This window comes from Coturnix japonica, chromosome 2 (genome assembly GCF_001577835.2).
Source record: "Coturnix japonica isolate 7356 chromosome 2, Coturnix japonica 2.1, whole genome shotgun sequence".
In the NCBI taxonomy this organism is placed as follows: domain Eukaryota; kingdom Metazoa; phylum Chordata; class Aves; order Galliformes; family Phasianidae; genus Coturnix; species Coturnix japonica.
The window spans coordinates 115,424,121-115,441,297 of record NC_029517.1 but is presented as its reverse complement, the minus strand read 5'-3'; the positions used below and the strand labels follow the sequence as shown (position 1 = coordinate 115,441,297).

The following is a 17,177-nucleotide window of genomic DNA, read 5'->3' as shown; positions in this document are numbered from 1 at the left end:
CATTCAACTCGGTTAGAACACAACTAAAGACACGCAGCCCAACTAGCGGGTGAACACAACACAGGTCGGGTGCTGCAGCCAGAATACGACGGCAGGGTGGTACTTAGAACTGAAGGATATAGGAAAGAAAGGCAGTAAGTTGAAAAGCGAGTAGGTTTTCCCATAGGAAATAGGATGCGAGTATTGGAGAGCTCAAGATTGTTACCTGCGAGCTCCTATAATAACGGTCCCCAAACTTTGTTGGGGAAGAAATGAAAGGGGAAACATTGCTTTCGCCCCTAAAGCTGAGAGCCCCTCAGGTTTCCCCCATCACCTGTGCGATAGGGAGGGCACCCGGCGCTGCCCCCCCGCCCAGCCCCCGGCCCCGCTCACCCCTCGTCGGCGCCCCGCTGCTGCTGGGGGGCTCCTGGGGGCGGCTGCGGGCGCTGCTGGAGCAGCCCATGGCTCTGCAGCTCCGAGGGGAAGGCAGCGGGCGGGGCCGGGGCGGGGGGGTGAGGAGGAGCTGGGCTCCTGCTGGGCGATCTGTGGAGGGAGCGCCGAGAGGTTTTAACACGGGGGTGTCCGCTTTTTAGTTCTACTGAAGGTCCCCAAGGAGGAGACCCCGGAGCCTCTCGGCAACCTGTTGTCAGTGCTCCGGCACCGCACAGCACAGCACTGCTGTCTGAGTGAAAGATGTCTTATAGTTGCTTGCGTAAGCGAGCCCGGTGTAAAGCATCACTTCTTAGAGTAGGTGGTCAAGGCACCAAAATAGACTCATTATGCATTGGGCACTGAGGAAAACATAAAGCGTTATGTACTGCTGGCGTTACTCAAGACTTCACTATGCAAACAAGAAGTGGTGCATACCCCCAAGCAAGACCCATGGAGGCAAGATAGGGCTGGGGCTGGTGCCAGATAGGGTCAAACTTCTGATTTCTACTTATATATGGCACAGAGCTGCATTAACTCGCTTATCCTGGAATGCATAGAGGGTAACTTCCTAATGCAGCTGGTGAGAGAGCCCATGAGAGGAGCTGCCCCGCTAGACCTGCTGTTCACAAACAGGGAAGGTCTGGTGGGAGATGTGGAGGTTGGGGGCTGTCTTGGACAGAGTGACCATGAAATGGTAGAGTTCTTGATTCTAGGTGGAGCCTGGAGGGAGAATAGCAAAACTGCCACCTTAGACTTACGGAGGACGGACTTTGACTTGTTCAGAAGACTAGTAGGAGCAGTCCCCTGGTGTTCAGTCTTAGCGAACAAAGGGGTCCAAGATGGCTGGTTGCTCTTAAAGAAGGAAGTCTTGAAGGCGCAGGAGCAGGCGGTCCCCCTGAGCCGCAAAATGAGTTGGTGGGGAAGAAGACCGACGTGGATGAATAGGGAGCTGTTCTTAAGGTTGCAGGAGAAAAAGAGAATCTACCACCTGTGGAAGGAGGGAAGAGCAACTCAGAATGACTACAAAGAGGCTGCTAAGATGTGTAGACGGAAAATCAGAGAGGCAAAAGCCCAGCTTGAATCTAAGCTGGCCACTGGGTTGAAAACAAACAAGAAACTCTTTTACAAATACATCAACTATAAGAGGAGGACAAAGGAGAATCTCCATTCTTTACTGGACGAGGCTGCGAATGTGATCACAGAGGATAAGGAAAAGGCAGAGGTTCTGAATGCCTTCTTTACGTCTGTCTTTAAAAGTCATCTCGGTTATTCCCAGGGCTCCCCACGCTCTGACCTGGTAGTCTCGGCTGGGGAGCAGACTGAACCCCCTGTGATTCTTGAAGAAGCGATCAGGGAATTACTACTCCAACTGGACTGTCACAAGTCCATGGGGCCAGATGAGATTGACCCACGAGTGCTGAAGGAACTGGCGGAGGTGATCGCTGAGCCGCTTTCCGTTATCTTTCAGCGCTCCCTGTTAACGGGTGAGGTCCCAGAAGACTGGAGGCTTGCCAACGTGACTCCTATTTACAGGAAAGGTTGTAAGGAGGATCTGGGGAACTACGGGCCTGTTAGCCTGACCTTGGTGCCAAGGAAGGTAAAGGAACGGATTGTCTTGAGGGAGATCACGCGACAGGTGTGGGATGACCAGGAGATCAGACCTAGCCAGCATGGGTTCGTGAAGGGCAGGTCCTGCTTGACCAACCTGATCTCCTTCTACAATCCTGTGACCCATCTGATGGATGAGGGAAAGGCTGTTGATGTGGTCTACTTAGACTTCACCAAAGCCTTCGACACTGTCTCCCATGCTGTTCTCCTACAAAAGCTGGCAGCCTGTGGGTTGGATGGGTACACTCTCAGCTGGGTAAGGAGCTGGCTGGAGGGACAGGCCCAGAGTGTGGTGGTAAATAGAGTTAAATCCAGTTGGAGACCAGTCATGAGTGGTGTTCCCCAGGGGTTGGTGCTGGGGCCTGTCCTCTTCAACATCTTTATTGATGACCTGGATGAGAGCATTGAGTGCACCCTCAGTAAGTTCGCGGATGACACCAAATTGGCGGGGAGTGTTGATCTGCCTGAGGGTAGCAAGGCCCTACAGAGGGATCTGGATAGGCTGGAGAGCTGGGCTGAAGCCAATGGAATGAGGTTCAACAAGACCAAATGCCAGGTCCTGCACTTTGGCCACAACAACCCCAGGCAGCGCTATAGGCTTGGGGCAGAGTTGCTGGAGGACTATGTGGAGGAAATGGACCTGGGGGTACTGATTGATGCTCGGCTGAACATGAGCCGACAGTGTGCCCGGGTGGCCAAGAAGGCCAAGGGCATCCTGGCTTGCATCAAAAACAGTGTTACTAGCAGGAACAGGGAGGTAATTGTCCCCTTGTACTCGGCATTGGTGCGTCCGCACCTCGAGTACTGTGTCCAGTTTCCTCACTGCAAGAAAGACATTGCGGCCCTGGAACGTGTTCAAAGGAGGGCAACAAAGCTGGTGAGGGGTCTGGAGCACAGGCCTTATGAGGAGCGGCTGAGGGAGCTGGGATTGTTCAGCCTGGAGAAAAGGAGGCTCAGGGGAGACCTTATTGCTCTCTATAACTTCCTGAAGGGAGGTTGTAATGAGCTGGGGGTTGGCCTTTTCTCTCATGTAGACAGTGATAGAACTAGAGGGAATGGTTCCAAGCTGCGGCAGGGGAGATTCAGGCTGAACATTAGGAAGTATTACTTCTCAGAAAGAGTAGTCAGGCATTGGAATGCACTGCCCAGGGAGGTGGTGGAGTCACTGACCATGGGAGTGTTCAAGAAACGTTTGGATGTTGTGTTGATAAATATGATTTAGCCGGGAAGTATTGGTAATGGTTGGACTGGATGATCTTCTAGGTCTTTTCCAACCTTGATAATTCTGTGATTCTGTGATTATCTGTTGGTCTATCTAAGTGGCAGGGATGTGCACCTGCTAATGGAGTTGAAAGGTGAAGAGCTTTGGAAGTAGGAGTTTCAGGAATGGAAGAAGTCACTGGAAGGATGGCTGAGCAGAGTTATGATATGCCAGTGTCAGGGGAATACGACCTCAGGAGGTCCCTGCATCACCCTTTTACCTCCTCCCTCTTCAGGTTCTCCTCCTACCCACAACAGGGCATCCCATCACTGGTGTCAGCGCCGCTGTGTGACAACGTTATGAAATGATTAGTGACTTCAGTCAAAAACAACTCTGAAATAAAGAAAGCTCAGGGTGGGAACTCATTTTGCTGCCATCTCTACTGAAACTGATGGATCATGAAGTTTTGGCTCCAGGTGAAACACAATAATGACTCATGACTCAGTAATTTGTGATCACAAGGTCAGGACTGAAGAAAATGAGAGGCTGCCCAAGGAGGCTGTGGATGCCCCATCCCTGAGGCATTCAAGGCCAGGCTGGATGTGGCTCTGGGCAGCCTGCTCTGGTGGTTGGTGACCCTGCACACAGCAGAGGGGTGAATTGTGGACGATCATTGTGGTCCTTTTCAACTGAGACGATTCCATGATTCTACGAACATGAGGTCTCATTATGATCACGCAGATAATAAGAAACAATAATAATGAGCTTTCCAGACGCCAAAGCGTCCCCACGGCCACTCGCTCCTAACCCCGCCCCACTAATGGCGACACCTCGCGAGATGTGGAGCTGGGATGGGCGGCGCCCGCCGGCCGCTCGCTCCTTTCTGGCGGCCCGGCCATCTTGGCGGCGTGCGTGTGGTGAGTGGCGCTGGGCCGGGCGGGCCCGAGGAGCCGCAGTTCGGCTCTAACCCGACCCCCGCTCCTCCTGTCTTCCAGGTACCGCCAGACCTAACGCCAGGCAGCGATAATGGTGGCCGCAAAGAAGACGGTGAGTGGGAGCTGGCTGCGTGTGGCCTCACGTGGCGGCGGCCCGGCCGTGGTTCGGCTGTGGGGCCGGGGCTCATTTCCTGCTTCTCTGTACTCGGTTCTGTCCTGTGCAGTATCCTCACTGCTACTGGGTTCCCTGCCCCAGCCGGAGGCGAGGGGGGCTGTGCTGTGTTCTTAGCGTGGTTAAAGAGCCGCAGCGCTCAGATTTTGTATTTGCTGTTACCTTCCAGTCTTAAACTGGACCTCATTGCAGCCTTTCAATACCTGAAGGGAACTTACACCCAGGAGGGGAGTAAACTCTTCGAAAGGGCTGACAATAGCAGGACACGGGGAAATGGTTTTAAGTTGAAAGAGGGAAGATTTAGGTTGGATGTTAGGGGGAAGTTCTTCACTAGGAGAGTGGTTAGGCCCTGGAACAGGCTGCCCAGGGAGGTTGTGGATGCCCCGTCCTTGGAGGTGTTCAAGGCCAGGTTGGACGGGGCCCTGGGCAACCTGATCTAGTAAATGTGTATGTTTGGTGGCCCTGCCAGGCAGGGGGGTTGGAACTACATGATCCTTGAGGTCCCTTCCAACCCGGGTCATTCTGTGATTCTGTAAATTTTAAAGCAGCTGTAGCAAGTGTGAGTTTCATTTAAGATGACAGTGTTCATTATTCCTTATTGGCTGCTATACACCTATTGGAGGGTCTTCACCTACTGCATGTGGTTATTTGCTTCTACCAACCAATGGAACACGTATTAGTGCATGTCCTGCTAAGTGCCAAACTAGAAATGTAGCTCAGGTTTGTAAGGCTGAGGTAGTTTATATTTGAGCTTTTGACCAGCTGAGCTTTGCAAATGCAAAATAAATACTCCACGATGTGACTGGGTAGCATAGGTGACAGTGGCAGTGCTTTTCATTACCGAGTAATGGATAAGAAGTATGTTGTGAAGCTGTCAAACAGTGCCAGCATCGTGCTTACCCGTGGTTGGAATTCCTTTACTTTAACTTCCCTGTCACCTTTTTGAAAGGTAAAATAACACATAATGAAACTCTTGTACTTATTTTTTGCAGAAAAAGTCCCTGGAGTCCATCAACTCCAGGCTTCAGCTGGTGATGAAAAGTGGGAAATACGTGCTAGGATACAAACAGACTCTGAAGATGATTCGGCAAGGCAAAGCCAAGTTGGTCATCCTCGCCAACAACTGTCCTGCTTTGAGGTAAGCAGATGTATGATAAAAGTCTTGCTTAAAAACTAAGGCAGGTGCTTTGTAGGATCACAGATTTGTAGGGGTTGGAAGGGACCTCTAGAGATCATCGAGTCCAACCCCCCTGCCAAAGCAGGCTCCCTACACCACGTCACACAGGTAGGCATCCAGGCGGGTCTTGAATATCTCCAGAGAAGGAGACTCCACCACCTCCTTGGGCAGCCTGTTCCAGTGCTCAGCTGGAACTGCAGCATGTGATTCGTGCAAGCTGGTAATGCAGAGTAGCTTGTAGATGTGCTCTGTAGTGCTATGAAATACACATGATGGGTTGTTTGGTGTGTACTGATTATAGGTCTGGATGTGTTACGGTGCTTTGTTGTATAGTCGATCAAATCACTTGTCAGTACTTTAATACCCGGATTTTGAATCTTAGAAAATCAGAGATCGAGTACTACGCCATGCTTGCAAAGACCGGTGTCCATCATTACAGCGGCAACAACATTGAATTGGGCACAGCATGCGGAAAATACTACAGAGTGTGCACGCTGGCCATTATTGACCCAGGTACGTTTCTCCTGCCATGTAATGGACAAAGTGGGTATGTATCGGTACATTCACCTGTCAGTAGCTGTGCTTAGCAAGTAAAGCGCAGAGGTGGGGTCATACCTTGTCCAAGTTCTCCCTTGGGTTAAACAGCCACCAAGATCTGTTATTCTTTTTGTCCAGTAATTGTTTTCTTAGATTTGCATACAGCTCCTTTTACTGCTCAACTTTGTTAATCTAGGAACTTGGTAAAATAAACTGCTGGATTGTGAGTTGTTTTATATAGGTGTATTTCTGCTTTAGCTACTCCCAAATATTGCCCAAATATCATCAGTTTAAATTCCCTGTTTCATTAGTATCCTTTATTTCGCTTGTTGGTATCCTGTCAGTGGCTGTAAGCATCAATGCCATGAGTGCTTAGGAAGGACTTACTTTAGCTTAGGCTAAAGGAGCGGAACGCAGCCTTTCTGCTGTGTAGTACAATGCGAATATTCTCGCTGTCCTGATATTGCGGTGATCAGGGGAGGCTAGACATTCGCTATATTAAAACTATGCATTGTGTCCTCCAGGACTGGACTGCTGCTCTAGTACTGGCTTTGAAAATGCTAGTGACATGTATATCATTATACTAAGCATATTGTGCATGGATCAACACAAATGCAGTTAGAAGTATTTTCTAAGTCATCAAAATCAGATCTTCTTGTAATGATGTTTCTGTTTTCCAGGTGACTCTGACATCATTAGAAGCATGCCAGAACAAACCAGTGAGAAGTAAATGCTGTAAAGGTGGTCTTTCTACAATAAAACTGGTTTCAGATCTATTTTAAGAACGCTTTGTATTGTATTATACTTCCAGTTTTTGATAGCAAACTAGAATTGAAGACTCATTATCGCTGCTGTCTGTCTTGTTCTGTTAGAAGTAACCTTCACAGGACAAAACTTGCCTGTTGCTTACAGTAGAAGTTGACCTTCAGTAGTAAGACCTGACCATGGTAAGTATCGGATCCCAACAGGCTGTGGCTTTCTTAAGGTTTGGTGTTTTTTTGGAGTTCTCATGGGGAAACGAGTTAAGAGGCAGTGGCAAATTTGGGGTGTTGGTGGGAGACCCCAGAGAATTTACTTGCACTTAATTTTTTAACACTTATTTTTTTTGACCTAGTCAGTCCCGGGCTACTAATGCAGCTTATTCTGCTTGTCTCTTTTTGCCAAGAGAACTTGTGTGTCAGATGCAGACAGACTAACTGCTAGACATGATGAATAACAGTGCAGTTTCAGTAAGATACCAAAGTAACATCTTCAAACTGGTCTAAAAAAACCAACGTTCTGAATGCAACATGGTAGAGTCGGATTGAGGTGATGTTCTCAAGTCACTGTTGAGGATGGTGGGTCGTTAGATTATCCATGATCACTTAAATCTACCAAGGCCTGTAAGAGAGAAACATCATCCGGTCTGGATATGGCAAACAGTACTTTGGAATTTCAGACTGTGATGCTGTGGTAACTCAACAGACTTCCCATTTGGTTTACATTCATCGCTGTTTCAATACAGGTGTATAAATCTCTACTATTGCATGTTGGAAAGCTTGTATGAAACCTAACTGCTGTGAATGCACTGTACTGCTCTTATATACATACATATATATATGTCTGTGTGTGTGTATACACATAGTCACGCATCAGGATGCTTGAAACAGCAACAGAGTGAGTGGAGGAGGGAAGTACAGTAAAGGAAGCCAAATACATTCATAGCTTAAAAATACTTCAAAACATGGAGTTTTCACATGAAAAAATAACAGCATTTTAATGTTTTGCATAGCTTCTTTTAGTTAAGTTTTACTTAGGATTTCTGCTAGTTGCTAAATTGTTTTTATATATAGACTTTCAAAACTTATCTGCAGTCAATGTAAGACAGAACACGTATAGATGCAGGGCTCCAAAATACTTTTTTAACTTTAGACAAGGATTTGTTATTTTACTTTGAACTGATTGAACAAAATAGCTCTCACAACATTGTATGTATAAATACACAGTGTAGTGTGTACAACGCTTTACATTTTGATCAGTATTTTAGTCTGTTTTCCAGGTCTTCCATTCTCTTTGTCATTTCTTCTAGTAGACAGAAGTTAAGGAAAGAGCTAATGATGGTCTGAGTCATATATTGCTGTGCATGACATTTCTGCTAGAACACAGATGATGTGCACTGACTTGGGATGTTAAATGTTACACTCAGCTTGAGCTTCACTATGAGTGGACATCAGCATATTCCCAGCTTGTGAACAGGTGAACGAACACTTGGGCAATATTGGGTATGGAGCACAAACCTTATGGGAATAGCTGAGGGAACCTGGTCGGCCTCTTTTCCCATGTAACCAGCAGTAGGAATAGGAAATGGCCTCAAATTGCAATGGGGAGACTCAGATTGGACACTAGGAAAAACTACTCTGAAAAAATACTACTTCCAGGCCAGGTGCTGGAGTGGGCTGCCCAGGGAGGTGGTAGAGTCACCATCCCTGGAGGTGTTCAAGAACCATGTAGATGTTGTACAGAGGGACGTGGCTTAGTGGGAAACACAGGTGACAGGTGGATGATTAGACTTGGATTGTCTTGGAGGTCTTTTCCAACCTTGGTAATTCCTTTGATTCCTCTACATTGGGAATCTTATTGAAAATGCCTTATTATATCTGGTACCTCCCCTAGCAGTCCAGAAGGGAAATAGTGGTCCCTGTAACTATAAAACGATTATTTGTTATTATCCAAAGTAAACAACACGAGGAGTGTTAGGCTTGGATTTGACTACCCATTCCTTTGGGATAGAGGAAAGACATGGAGGTACTGGAGCAGGTCCAGAGAAGGGCAGCAAGGCTTGTGAAGGGCTTGGAGAATCAGCCCTATGAGGAGAGGCTGAGGAAGCTGGGGCTGTTTAGCCTGGGGAAAAGGAGGCTGAGGGGAGACCTTATCGCCCTCTTCCAGTACCTGAAAGGTTCTTACAGTGAGAGTGGGGCAGGTCTCTTCTCAGTAGTGACAAGTGACAGGACGAGGGGAAATGGCCTCAAGTTGCACCAGGGCAAGTTTAGGTTGGGTATTAGGAAGAACTTCACGGAAAGGCTAGTAGAGTACTGGAATAGGCTCCCCAGGGAGGTGGTTGAATCACCATCCCTGGTTGTGTTTAAGAGCCGTTTGGATGTGGTACTTAGGGATATGATTTAGTGTAGGGTTGTTAGAGTTAGGGTACTGGTTAGGCTGCAGTTGGACTTGATGATCTTCAAGGTCTTTTCCAACCTGGGTAATTCTATGATTCTATGATTCTTTGCTGATCCTTAAGATACTTACTGTTAGAAACTGTTAAAAGTTAAGATCCTTATTAATATGTTTGGACCCTTCTGTGAAGATCTCAAGCCTGAAGAGCCCTGCTTCTTGGAGACCGACAATCTCTGAAGTAGTTCAGCTTTTCATTACAGTAGATGGATGTGAGCTATGGAGGCGGCTTAGACTTGTTGGGTTATAATTTCTTTTAACCTGTTCTTGACTTATACATAAGAAACACAGTGAAAGGATATATTGCTGCGTGAGTCTTCTCACTTCATTGGTGGCATAGTTCTGGAACGTCACAAGGTTTTCACATTTGCATTGATCTTTGGAAGTTTTTGCTGGAAAACAGTTAAGCAGAGACAAAATGCTGAATAAATCCAGTGGGCTGAGAGAGGGAAAGACACAGATTTCTAAGTGCAGAGCAAGTTTAATACAGCTTCCTGCTCTCAAAACAAGTCAACATCCACAGGAACACTATGGTGTAGATTTTGTATATAGTGGAAAATACCACACAGCGCTCCTTAAAAGAGCAGTTTAGAATTACCTAAAGAAAGAACCTAATTACCTGTTGTTGTTGTTGAGCGAGTGTGACTGTCTTCAAAAAGATACTTATGCTGTATTGCAAGACTGGGACAGGCAAGGACATCTGTGATTTCTATTGTGGTTGATTCAGGTCCTGCAGGAAACCCCCCAGAAGTCTAAAAATCACACCCACTCAATGGGACAGTGTTTTTGCTACTCGCATGCACAGAGTTCTCCCTAATCAGCGAGTAATCTCACTGATGGCAGCGAGCATCATTCATGATGAGGACTAGTGACACATGGACGTGAAGGAACCAAGCTGTTAGGAAGTATTTACTGTGTATGTGATTTAAGCTGCGGGTTGCAGAACTGAAAGAGAGTTGGGAAGGTCCATGTGAGAAACAAGTGATTGACAGCTGAACATGCTTCACAGAAATCAAGCACAGTGTGGATGTACAAGTTTCCCCTTGAAGTAATTCATTTGGATGGTGTAAAAGGGAGCATGCAGCCATGCATTTGTTACGGTGGATCTCAGATTTTCTGTACTAGAAGCAGATTTGAGTTGCAGAAAAGAATGTGTGGGGAAAGCAGTTCTGTAAAGTGAATTATTAGGGCTCTCCGCAGAAGAAGCCATTGGTGAGGCTGCTTAGCAATGCTGCAATGACTGGGGATGCAGCAGGACACAGTGCAAACAGCCAACCTGATGACTGTGGATTAGTCCTGTGGAGCCTTCCAGATGATGACAGGTGTTGCTGGTGAGCTGAATCTCTCAAGGCTGGTAGAAAGAAATTGGCATTTAATTAAATGAGATCTCAGAAGGGATAATAAAGATGTAATTCCATGAAAAATGATGTTTCTTATGTGGTATTTCACCATACGTGGAGATGGCCTCGTACCTGTGCAGGCTTCAAGAGATCCAGTGTTGATGGACTCAGCCCTTGGCTACACACAAGGACTCACCTTTCAACTTGACTATTGGAGCTCTTCCAGAACAATCTACTTTACAAGTAGATTAATAATGCTGGGCAGAACTAGAGCATTTCTATATACTAAAAAGCATGACTGGGATCTTGCTTGATGGAACACTGAGATCTCAAAGAACTCATGTTAAACTGAGGTGCTTGTTTCTAGTGTTCCCTTTTGGAACAAAATTAACTACTAGTTAGGGAAAAGCCCATAAGAAAGTGGTTTCCAAAGCAGTGGCTGACTACTTGCCGGAGTCATAATGTGTGATTTGAAAGAACAGAATGTTAACCAGCAGGCTGCTGAGTGCTGTCATCTGATCAGGGCTGGGGTCTGGTGACAAACATAAATCTAACCATGTAATTAAAGGCTCCCATACTGTGAACAGGGGTAAAATGGCAACCACCATGAGTGCCTGTTGTATGTGATACTGCTGTATCTTCATCAGTCCTTCCAATCATGAGAACTGAGTGTTAAATGAGGCAATGGATGGTGCTCTTCCAGCTGAATTATCCTTAATAATTCCTCTTAATAATAGAAGAGAAAAAGACATTTTCATGATTAATCATTGAGAATAATTAATAGTAATCGGCAGCTGTTCTTCAGAGCTGATGCTTTCTTGCAGAGTGAAGGGAGAAAGCCTTATCCCAAAAGAGATTTGGAGGACTTCTGCTTTGCTTAGAAACAGGCAGGGACTGGGGATGAGAGGCTTTGGCGGTGGAGTCCATGTCTGGGCTGCAGAGGGCCCCTCACTGCCATCATATGCTGGTGCCTTAATTACTACTTTAGTGAAGGAGGGGGAAAAAATGAGGCCCAGAGGAAAAACTGAAAGGAAAAATGAACTTCCAGCTTGTGCGACACATTTGGAGGCAGAATTTCCGGTTGAGTGAGGAGATGAGCAATAAGAAGTTCTGGAGCGTCCAGCAAAACAACCAGCTGGGAAGTCCAGAGTTACCCAGAGGTGTGAGGCACTGCCTAGAGCTGAGCCAGGCAGATGCTCTGAGTCACCAGCTCTGCTCTGCTACTAGAGGTGCAGTTTAAAAACTGCCACAGAGGGGCAGGATTTACTTATTTTTCATGTTACAAGTAATGTATTAAGAAAAACCAAAAAAATTACAGCTGCTAAATATTATTGCGGGTACCTGAAGGATGCATTTCCATAACTGAGCTCTGGGGTTTGCTAATGAGTGAGAATGATTTTACCGGTTGCCAGATAATTTTGTCTTTGGCATCTCCCCAGGCTTTTGAGATGACGCGCTGTCATCAGTGGATTATCTGCCTAGTAAGAAAGTTAATTAACAGACTTGGTTTCGTGTTATCATCGTATTTTGAGTTGCAGAAAGACTGAGCTAGAAGATTCTTATGACTAAGAGAAGCCCAAAGGACATACAAAGTAGGAAGTATTCTCACATTCTTTTTCTTGGTGTATGAATGAGGAAGAAATGCACTGTTGGTTGCCAGCCAGTGTATATAGTAACGCTAAGGAGCAAAGTACAACATCTTTGTAATTAATTCCAACCAAAACCAACCAAATACATGTAGTGAGAATTAAACCATCCTGTACTACACCGTGCTCAATATTACTCACTGTGACATTACTGTGTTTTGCTTCAAGTACAAATCTGAATGTTCTAATAATACTCAGTGCTGGGAGCATGTGAGTAGAAGAGACACACAGTCCTCTCTCTGGCTGTACAGATTTAATCCCAGCTCACATTCCCCCTTTCCTTTACAAAACATCAGCTGGGAATGTTTAGAGAGAGGCTGGTTGTGCCAAAACAAGGAAGGCTTCTTTCTGCAGCAAACTTATGTTTGTGGAGCAAAACTTGGAGCTTATGTACAACTGTGATCCATTCTCTGTAGCTCTGAAGGTATATTCAATGAATTTTTTACTCCCATTAAAACTTTATGAATCCATTATTATTTTCCCACATTCCTAATGAAACAGATCACGCTGCTTTGGCAGGGTGGGGTTCATTGCTGACTTAAGTGTAGCAAAAAGAAAGGGGAGGAAGCAATTCTGAGCACAGGAGTGTACATTTAATACAAGCGTTAAGAAAATAAAGGAAAAGAAGTCCAGAACCTTTACCTAGTGATAGATGAGGTATATATATTCCTTACATATGAAAAGGCGGAAAAATCATTGTGAGTGACTGGCACCTTGCAATGTGTTATACCAATGATCTACCTTATGATAGAGGTCACTGTGAATAAAAGTACCCACTCCTTTAGCATGCAAAAGCAATCTGTAAGCTTGCATTCATGCATTCCTCTTCTATCAATTAAAGTGGAATACCGTTACCTTCACAGATCTGAACTTTCAGCTCTTCGCTTATGTCCTCCATTGCTGTGAAATCCTCGGCATAAAAGAGATGTTTATACGATGGCTGAGAAGCAATTTCCAGCAGTTCTTCTTCAATTGCTTTTCCTATTCCAATGGCATAGATAATTATACCTAGATTGGGAAGAAATTGCATATAATTATTACATCAGCACTTCTAAATCCTTGTTTCTCCATGAAAGGAAAATATGAGTATTAGTCATTTCAGGAAGAGAACTGGAGAGCATCAGAAATGTATATATGCCATATACCTTCAAAACTGTGTATGAAGAGGCTTAATATGCTTCTGTTATTTAGAAGATGTTTAGAAATTCACTGCAGCTATATGCATACGAAAGGAGAACCCTTTTTCCTTCCAGAACAGCACCAGGGCTTAAACTTAGTTAAAAATACATAATAGAAATAAAAATATAACCTAATAAATTGTTAAACAATGGAAACTTCCCAGTAGTTTTCTGTATTTTGAAGAGATGGGGTTGTTCTTTTTTAATGAGTGTCTTCTTACTGTTGGGATCTTTGATGAATTTCCCAGTATTCTCTTTAGCTTAACACCATATTTACCCTTTAGAAAGAATGAAAGACGTCTCCACTCACCACTTCTCTTGGCTCTGGCAGCCCACTCAGAGACTTCATCTTGGGCTCGTCCATCCGTGAACACGATGGCGATTCGAGGGATGTTTGCTGACAGCGGTCTGGCTCCTTCTGTTTCTGTGAAGCTTCTCTCAAACATTCGCTTCAGAGCCATTCCTGTCATGGAACCTCGGCCCATATATTTCATTTGTGATACAGCTTTCTTCATGTCTTTGGCTGTGCTGAACTGTCTCAGTGTAAACTCTGTGCGGACTTCAGAGGAATACTGAAGCAAACCAACTCGAGCAGCTTTGGGTGAAATCTCAAGTGTATCCAATATTCCTGAGACGAATTGTTTAACAACTTCAAAATTATCCTCTCCGAGACTTTTCGATCCATCAATCACAAACACCAGGTCAACTGGGCCTTCAGTGCATCCTGGGAGATAAATGAGCACAAGTGTTCAGCTGATGAAGAACTGCACAAATCTGTAGATACCACTGCGTGAACACGGATAGAACCTTGAGCACCTCATTGCTTGGCCAACCTTGTAGTGTATCTAGAGCAGTTTGCATACAGTCTTTATCAAAAGCTAGGAGCGTGCTTTTAACACTAATCACAGTGACTATCTGCCAATACATGTTGCTTTGTAGAGTACTACAACTCCTACAAATACTGCACAATATGGACAACACTCATATTTTTATAGTACAAACTCTAATGGCAGAGAAAATTAAAAGTGAGGCAGTAAATGCTAGAAGGGTTTCTAGCTGCTAACATTGAATAAAAATGGTCTATATATCTTGTTTGTAACTATTCATAGCTGAAATTAACCTCTTCTGTTTTACCCACTGAAGCTGGGAGACAATCTAGGAGAGTCTGGTAAATTTGACTTCTGAAGTGAGGTCAGGTAACTCTCAGAGAAACAGTGTATTTCCAAATATAATGTACTTACTTCTGCAGGTTTTCTGATCCTCTTTTAGAACATACCCCTCCTGACATTTGCAGATGTATGAATCATCATTATTAACACAAGTATGTTCACAACCGTGGGCAACTGATTTGCAGACATCTTTGCCTATGAAAAATTGAAACATTCATACGTATTCTATTTAAAATATTTATAAATTCACAGGCTCCAAACACAACATTTAAAGAACACGTGTCAGAATAGAACACTGTTTCTGGGAGCTATTGGTAATAGGTGAACGGTTAGACTGGATGATCTTTTAGGTCTTTTCCAACCTTGGTGATTCTATGATTCTGTGATCTTTGTTTTCCTATAGCAATGCTGAAGAGTGGCAGACAGACATATTGGTACTTGCTCTCTATAACTTCCTGAAGGGAGGTTGTAGTGAGCTGAGGGTTGGCCTTTTCTCTCATGTAGACAGTGATAGAACTAGAGGGAATGGTTCCAAGCTGCGGCAGGGGAGATTCAGGCTAAACATTAGGAAGTATTACTTCTCGGAAAGGGTAGTCAGGAATTGAAATGCACTGCACAGGGAGGTGGTGGATTCACCGACCATGGGTGTGTTCAAGAAACATTTGGATGTTGTGTTGATGAATATGATTTAGCTGGGAAGTATTGGTGATGGTTGAACTAGATGATCTTCTAGGTCTTTTCCAACCTTGATAATTCTGTGATTCTGTGATTCTGTGATACTTACTCCGACATGTTTTTCCATCTTGTCGCAGGACAAATCCCTCGTGGCACTGACAGCTGTATGAACTGTTATTATTAACGCACACATGTTCACAGCCATGGTCAATGGACTTACACAGGTCTTTATCTGAGAATCATTAAGAGAATTTCCTTATTAGATCTATTCCTAAATGCAAAGCTGGCATGAGCCAATTTTGAGAAAAAATAAGTCTGTAATTACTTTTATGACTGGGGGGAAAATATATTCCCCATAAAAGTTTTAGGTACTCACTCCTGCATGTTTTCCTATCTCTCCTCAGTATGAATCCCTTGTGGCACTGACATGTGTATGAATCACCAGCTGGAACACAGACATGTTCACAACCGTGGTTGACTGTTTTGCAGATATTTTTACCTGGGAGTAACAAGAATTGTAGTTAGCACAGTTAGCTACATAAATAGCTTTCACAGAATATTAAGAAGTAGAACAGGAATCTTCCAGGAAGGACTTCATGTTATTTTGTGAAGCAGATTGTTAAGGACACAAAGAACACGCTATATAAATAATACATTTCATTAATAGGTCAGAAACTACATAATGAAAACTAAACAACTTACTTCTACAAGTTTTCCCATCTTCCCTCAGTATGAAGTCATCGTGACACTTGCAGATATAGGAATCGTCGGTGTTAACACAAATATGTTCACAGCCATGGTTGACTGATTTACAAACATCTTTATCTGAGGAGAGTGGACAGAGGTTGCTAGGTGAAGTTCTTTAGGGAGAGATAATATCTTTTATTAATCAGGTCAAGTAGTTAGGAATCACAAATAAATATACACATGCACAAACACACAGCCACAACACTTAGAAGAACACTTAAAACAACAAAAACCACTTTCTTATGGCTAAGGCCACTCACATTTACATGTCTTTCCATCTTCCTTCAGTATGAAGTCTTCATGACACTTGCACACGTAGGATTCTTCTGAATTCACACAAAGTTGTTCACAGCCATGGTTGACTGAACTGCAGATATCCTTGTCTGCCATCAAAAGAGCGGGTAGTTAACATTTATCAGCAGAGGCCTTTATTATGTGTGTAGTTCATCAAGTTCTCATGCTACATACTTTTGCAGGTTTTCCCATCTTCTCTCAGGAGAAACCCATCATGGCATTTGCAAATGTAGGAATCATCAGTATTAACACAAACATGTTCACAGCCATGGTTGACTGACTTGCAAAGATCTTTATCTGAGAAGAGATGACAGCTCTTGCTAGTTAATACATTTCTACATGACCTTGAAATGCAGTTAAAAAGTGTGGTGATAAATATCAGACTACTTACTTCTGCATGTTTTTCCATCTTCTCTCAGCAGGAATCCCTCCCAACACTCACAAACAAATTTATCACCAGCATTAACACAGGCGTGTTCACAGCCATGGTTGACTGATTTGCAAATATCCTTGTCTGGAAATACATAAAGCTTAATGGGATTTGCTAGTTAAACTGAAATTTTGTTCATAAAGATTGCAAGGGTAATTCCATCAGCAAAGAAATATGGAAGCATGCACACTGAAAGCTAGTTAAAGGATTGACAGCTTACCTCACATGAGGCATGAGTGCTTAGGCAGAAAGAACTACATGGTTTGGATGGTCTCCCAGTGATGCTGAATCATTTTAGGATCAGTCTGACTAGATTAAGGAGGAGGACCTCACATTGACAGCAGAAGGAGTAAAAGAAGGAATGTTTAGTATAGTTATATAGCAAAAATTCATGCTAGCGAATACAAAACTGAACAAAAAACCACACGACATGAAGCAAAGCTCCGT

General features: G+C 44.4%; 2 protein-coding genes and 1 non-coding gene across 11 annotated transcripts in view; 2 read left to right on the top strand and 1 right to left on the bottom strand.

Moving 5' to 3' along the window:
• The first annotated feature begins 4,037 nt into the window (after positions 1 to 4,037).
• On the top strand, positions 4,038 to 6,823 carry RPL30 (ribosomal protein L30). The gene is made up of 5 exons (XM_015856098.2): positions 4,038 to 4,137; positions 4,216 to 4,267; positions 5,320 to 5,465; positions 5,887 to 6,017; positions 6,722 to 6,823. The coding sequence occupies exons 2-5, from the start codon at positions 4,247 to 4,249 to the stop codon at positions 6,769 to 6,771; spliced, it is 348 nt and encodes a 115-aa protein (XP_015711584.1). The 5' UTR covers positions 4,038 to 4,137; positions 4,216 to 4,246; the 3' UTR covers positions 6,772 to 6,823.
• LOC116653048 lies at positions 6,479 to 6,613 on the top strand. Its single transcript, XR_004306456.1, has one exon. It is a non-coding gene; the product is annotated as a small nucleolar RNA SNORA72 (small nucleolar RNA).
• Positions 6,824 to 7,767: 944 nt separating the features above from the next.
• The window catches only part of MATN2 (matrilin 2), a 63,288-nt gene continuing 53,878 nt past the window's right edge, over positions 7,768 to 17,177 (bottom strand). For 7 of the 9 annotated variants that reach the window (XM_015856088.2, XM_015856090.2, XM_015856095.2 and 4 more), the window contains 13 exons: positions 16,692 to 16,814; positions 16,475 to 16,597; positions 16,267 to 16,389; positions 15,962 to 16,084; positions 15,636 to 15,758; positions 15,369 to 15,491; positions 14,657 to 14,779; positions 13,726 to 14,139; positions 13,093 to 13,245; positions 10,528 to 10,602; positions 9,871 to 9,981; positions 9,554 to 9,643; positions 7,768 to 8,108 (listed from right to left, as the gene is read on the bottom strand). In XM_015856088.2, coding sequence (XP_015711574.1) covers positions 8,056 to 8,108; positions 9,554 to 9,643; positions 9,871 to 9,981; positions 10,528 to 10,602; positions 13,093 to 13,245; positions 13,726 to 14,139; positions 14,657 to 14,779; positions 15,369 to 15,491; positions 15,636 to 15,758; positions 15,962 to 16,084; positions 16,267 to 16,389; positions 16,475 to 16,597; positions 16,692 to 16,814 — 1,757 coding nt within the window. In that variant the 3' untranslated portion in view covers positions 7,768 to 8,055. The remainder of the gene's footprint in view (positions 8,109 to 9,553; positions 9,644 to 9,870; positions 9,982 to 10,527; positions 10,603 to 13,092; positions 13,246 to 13,725; positions 14,140 to 14,656; positions 14,780 to 15,368; positions 15,492 to 15,635; positions 15,759 to 15,961; positions 16,085 to 16,266; positions 16,390 to 16,474; positions 16,598 to 16,691; positions 16,815 to 17,177) is intronic. The other 2 variants (XM_015856093.2, XM_015856096.2) reach the window with 2 other exon arrangements.

Bases quoted from the DNA above. Each gene is read 5' to 3' on its own strand.
- RPL30 (XM_015856098.2), top strand. From the start codon at position 4,247: ATGGTGGCCGCAAAGAAGACG. The intron at 4,268-5,319 runs GTGAGTGGGAGC...TATTTTTTGCAG, and splicing joins TGGTGGCCGCAAAGAAGACG to AAAAAGTCCCTGGAGTCCAT. The intron at 6,018-6,721 runs GTACGTTTCTCC...TCTGTTTTCCAG, and splicing joins GCTGGCCATTATTGACCCAG to GTGACTCTGACATCATTAGA.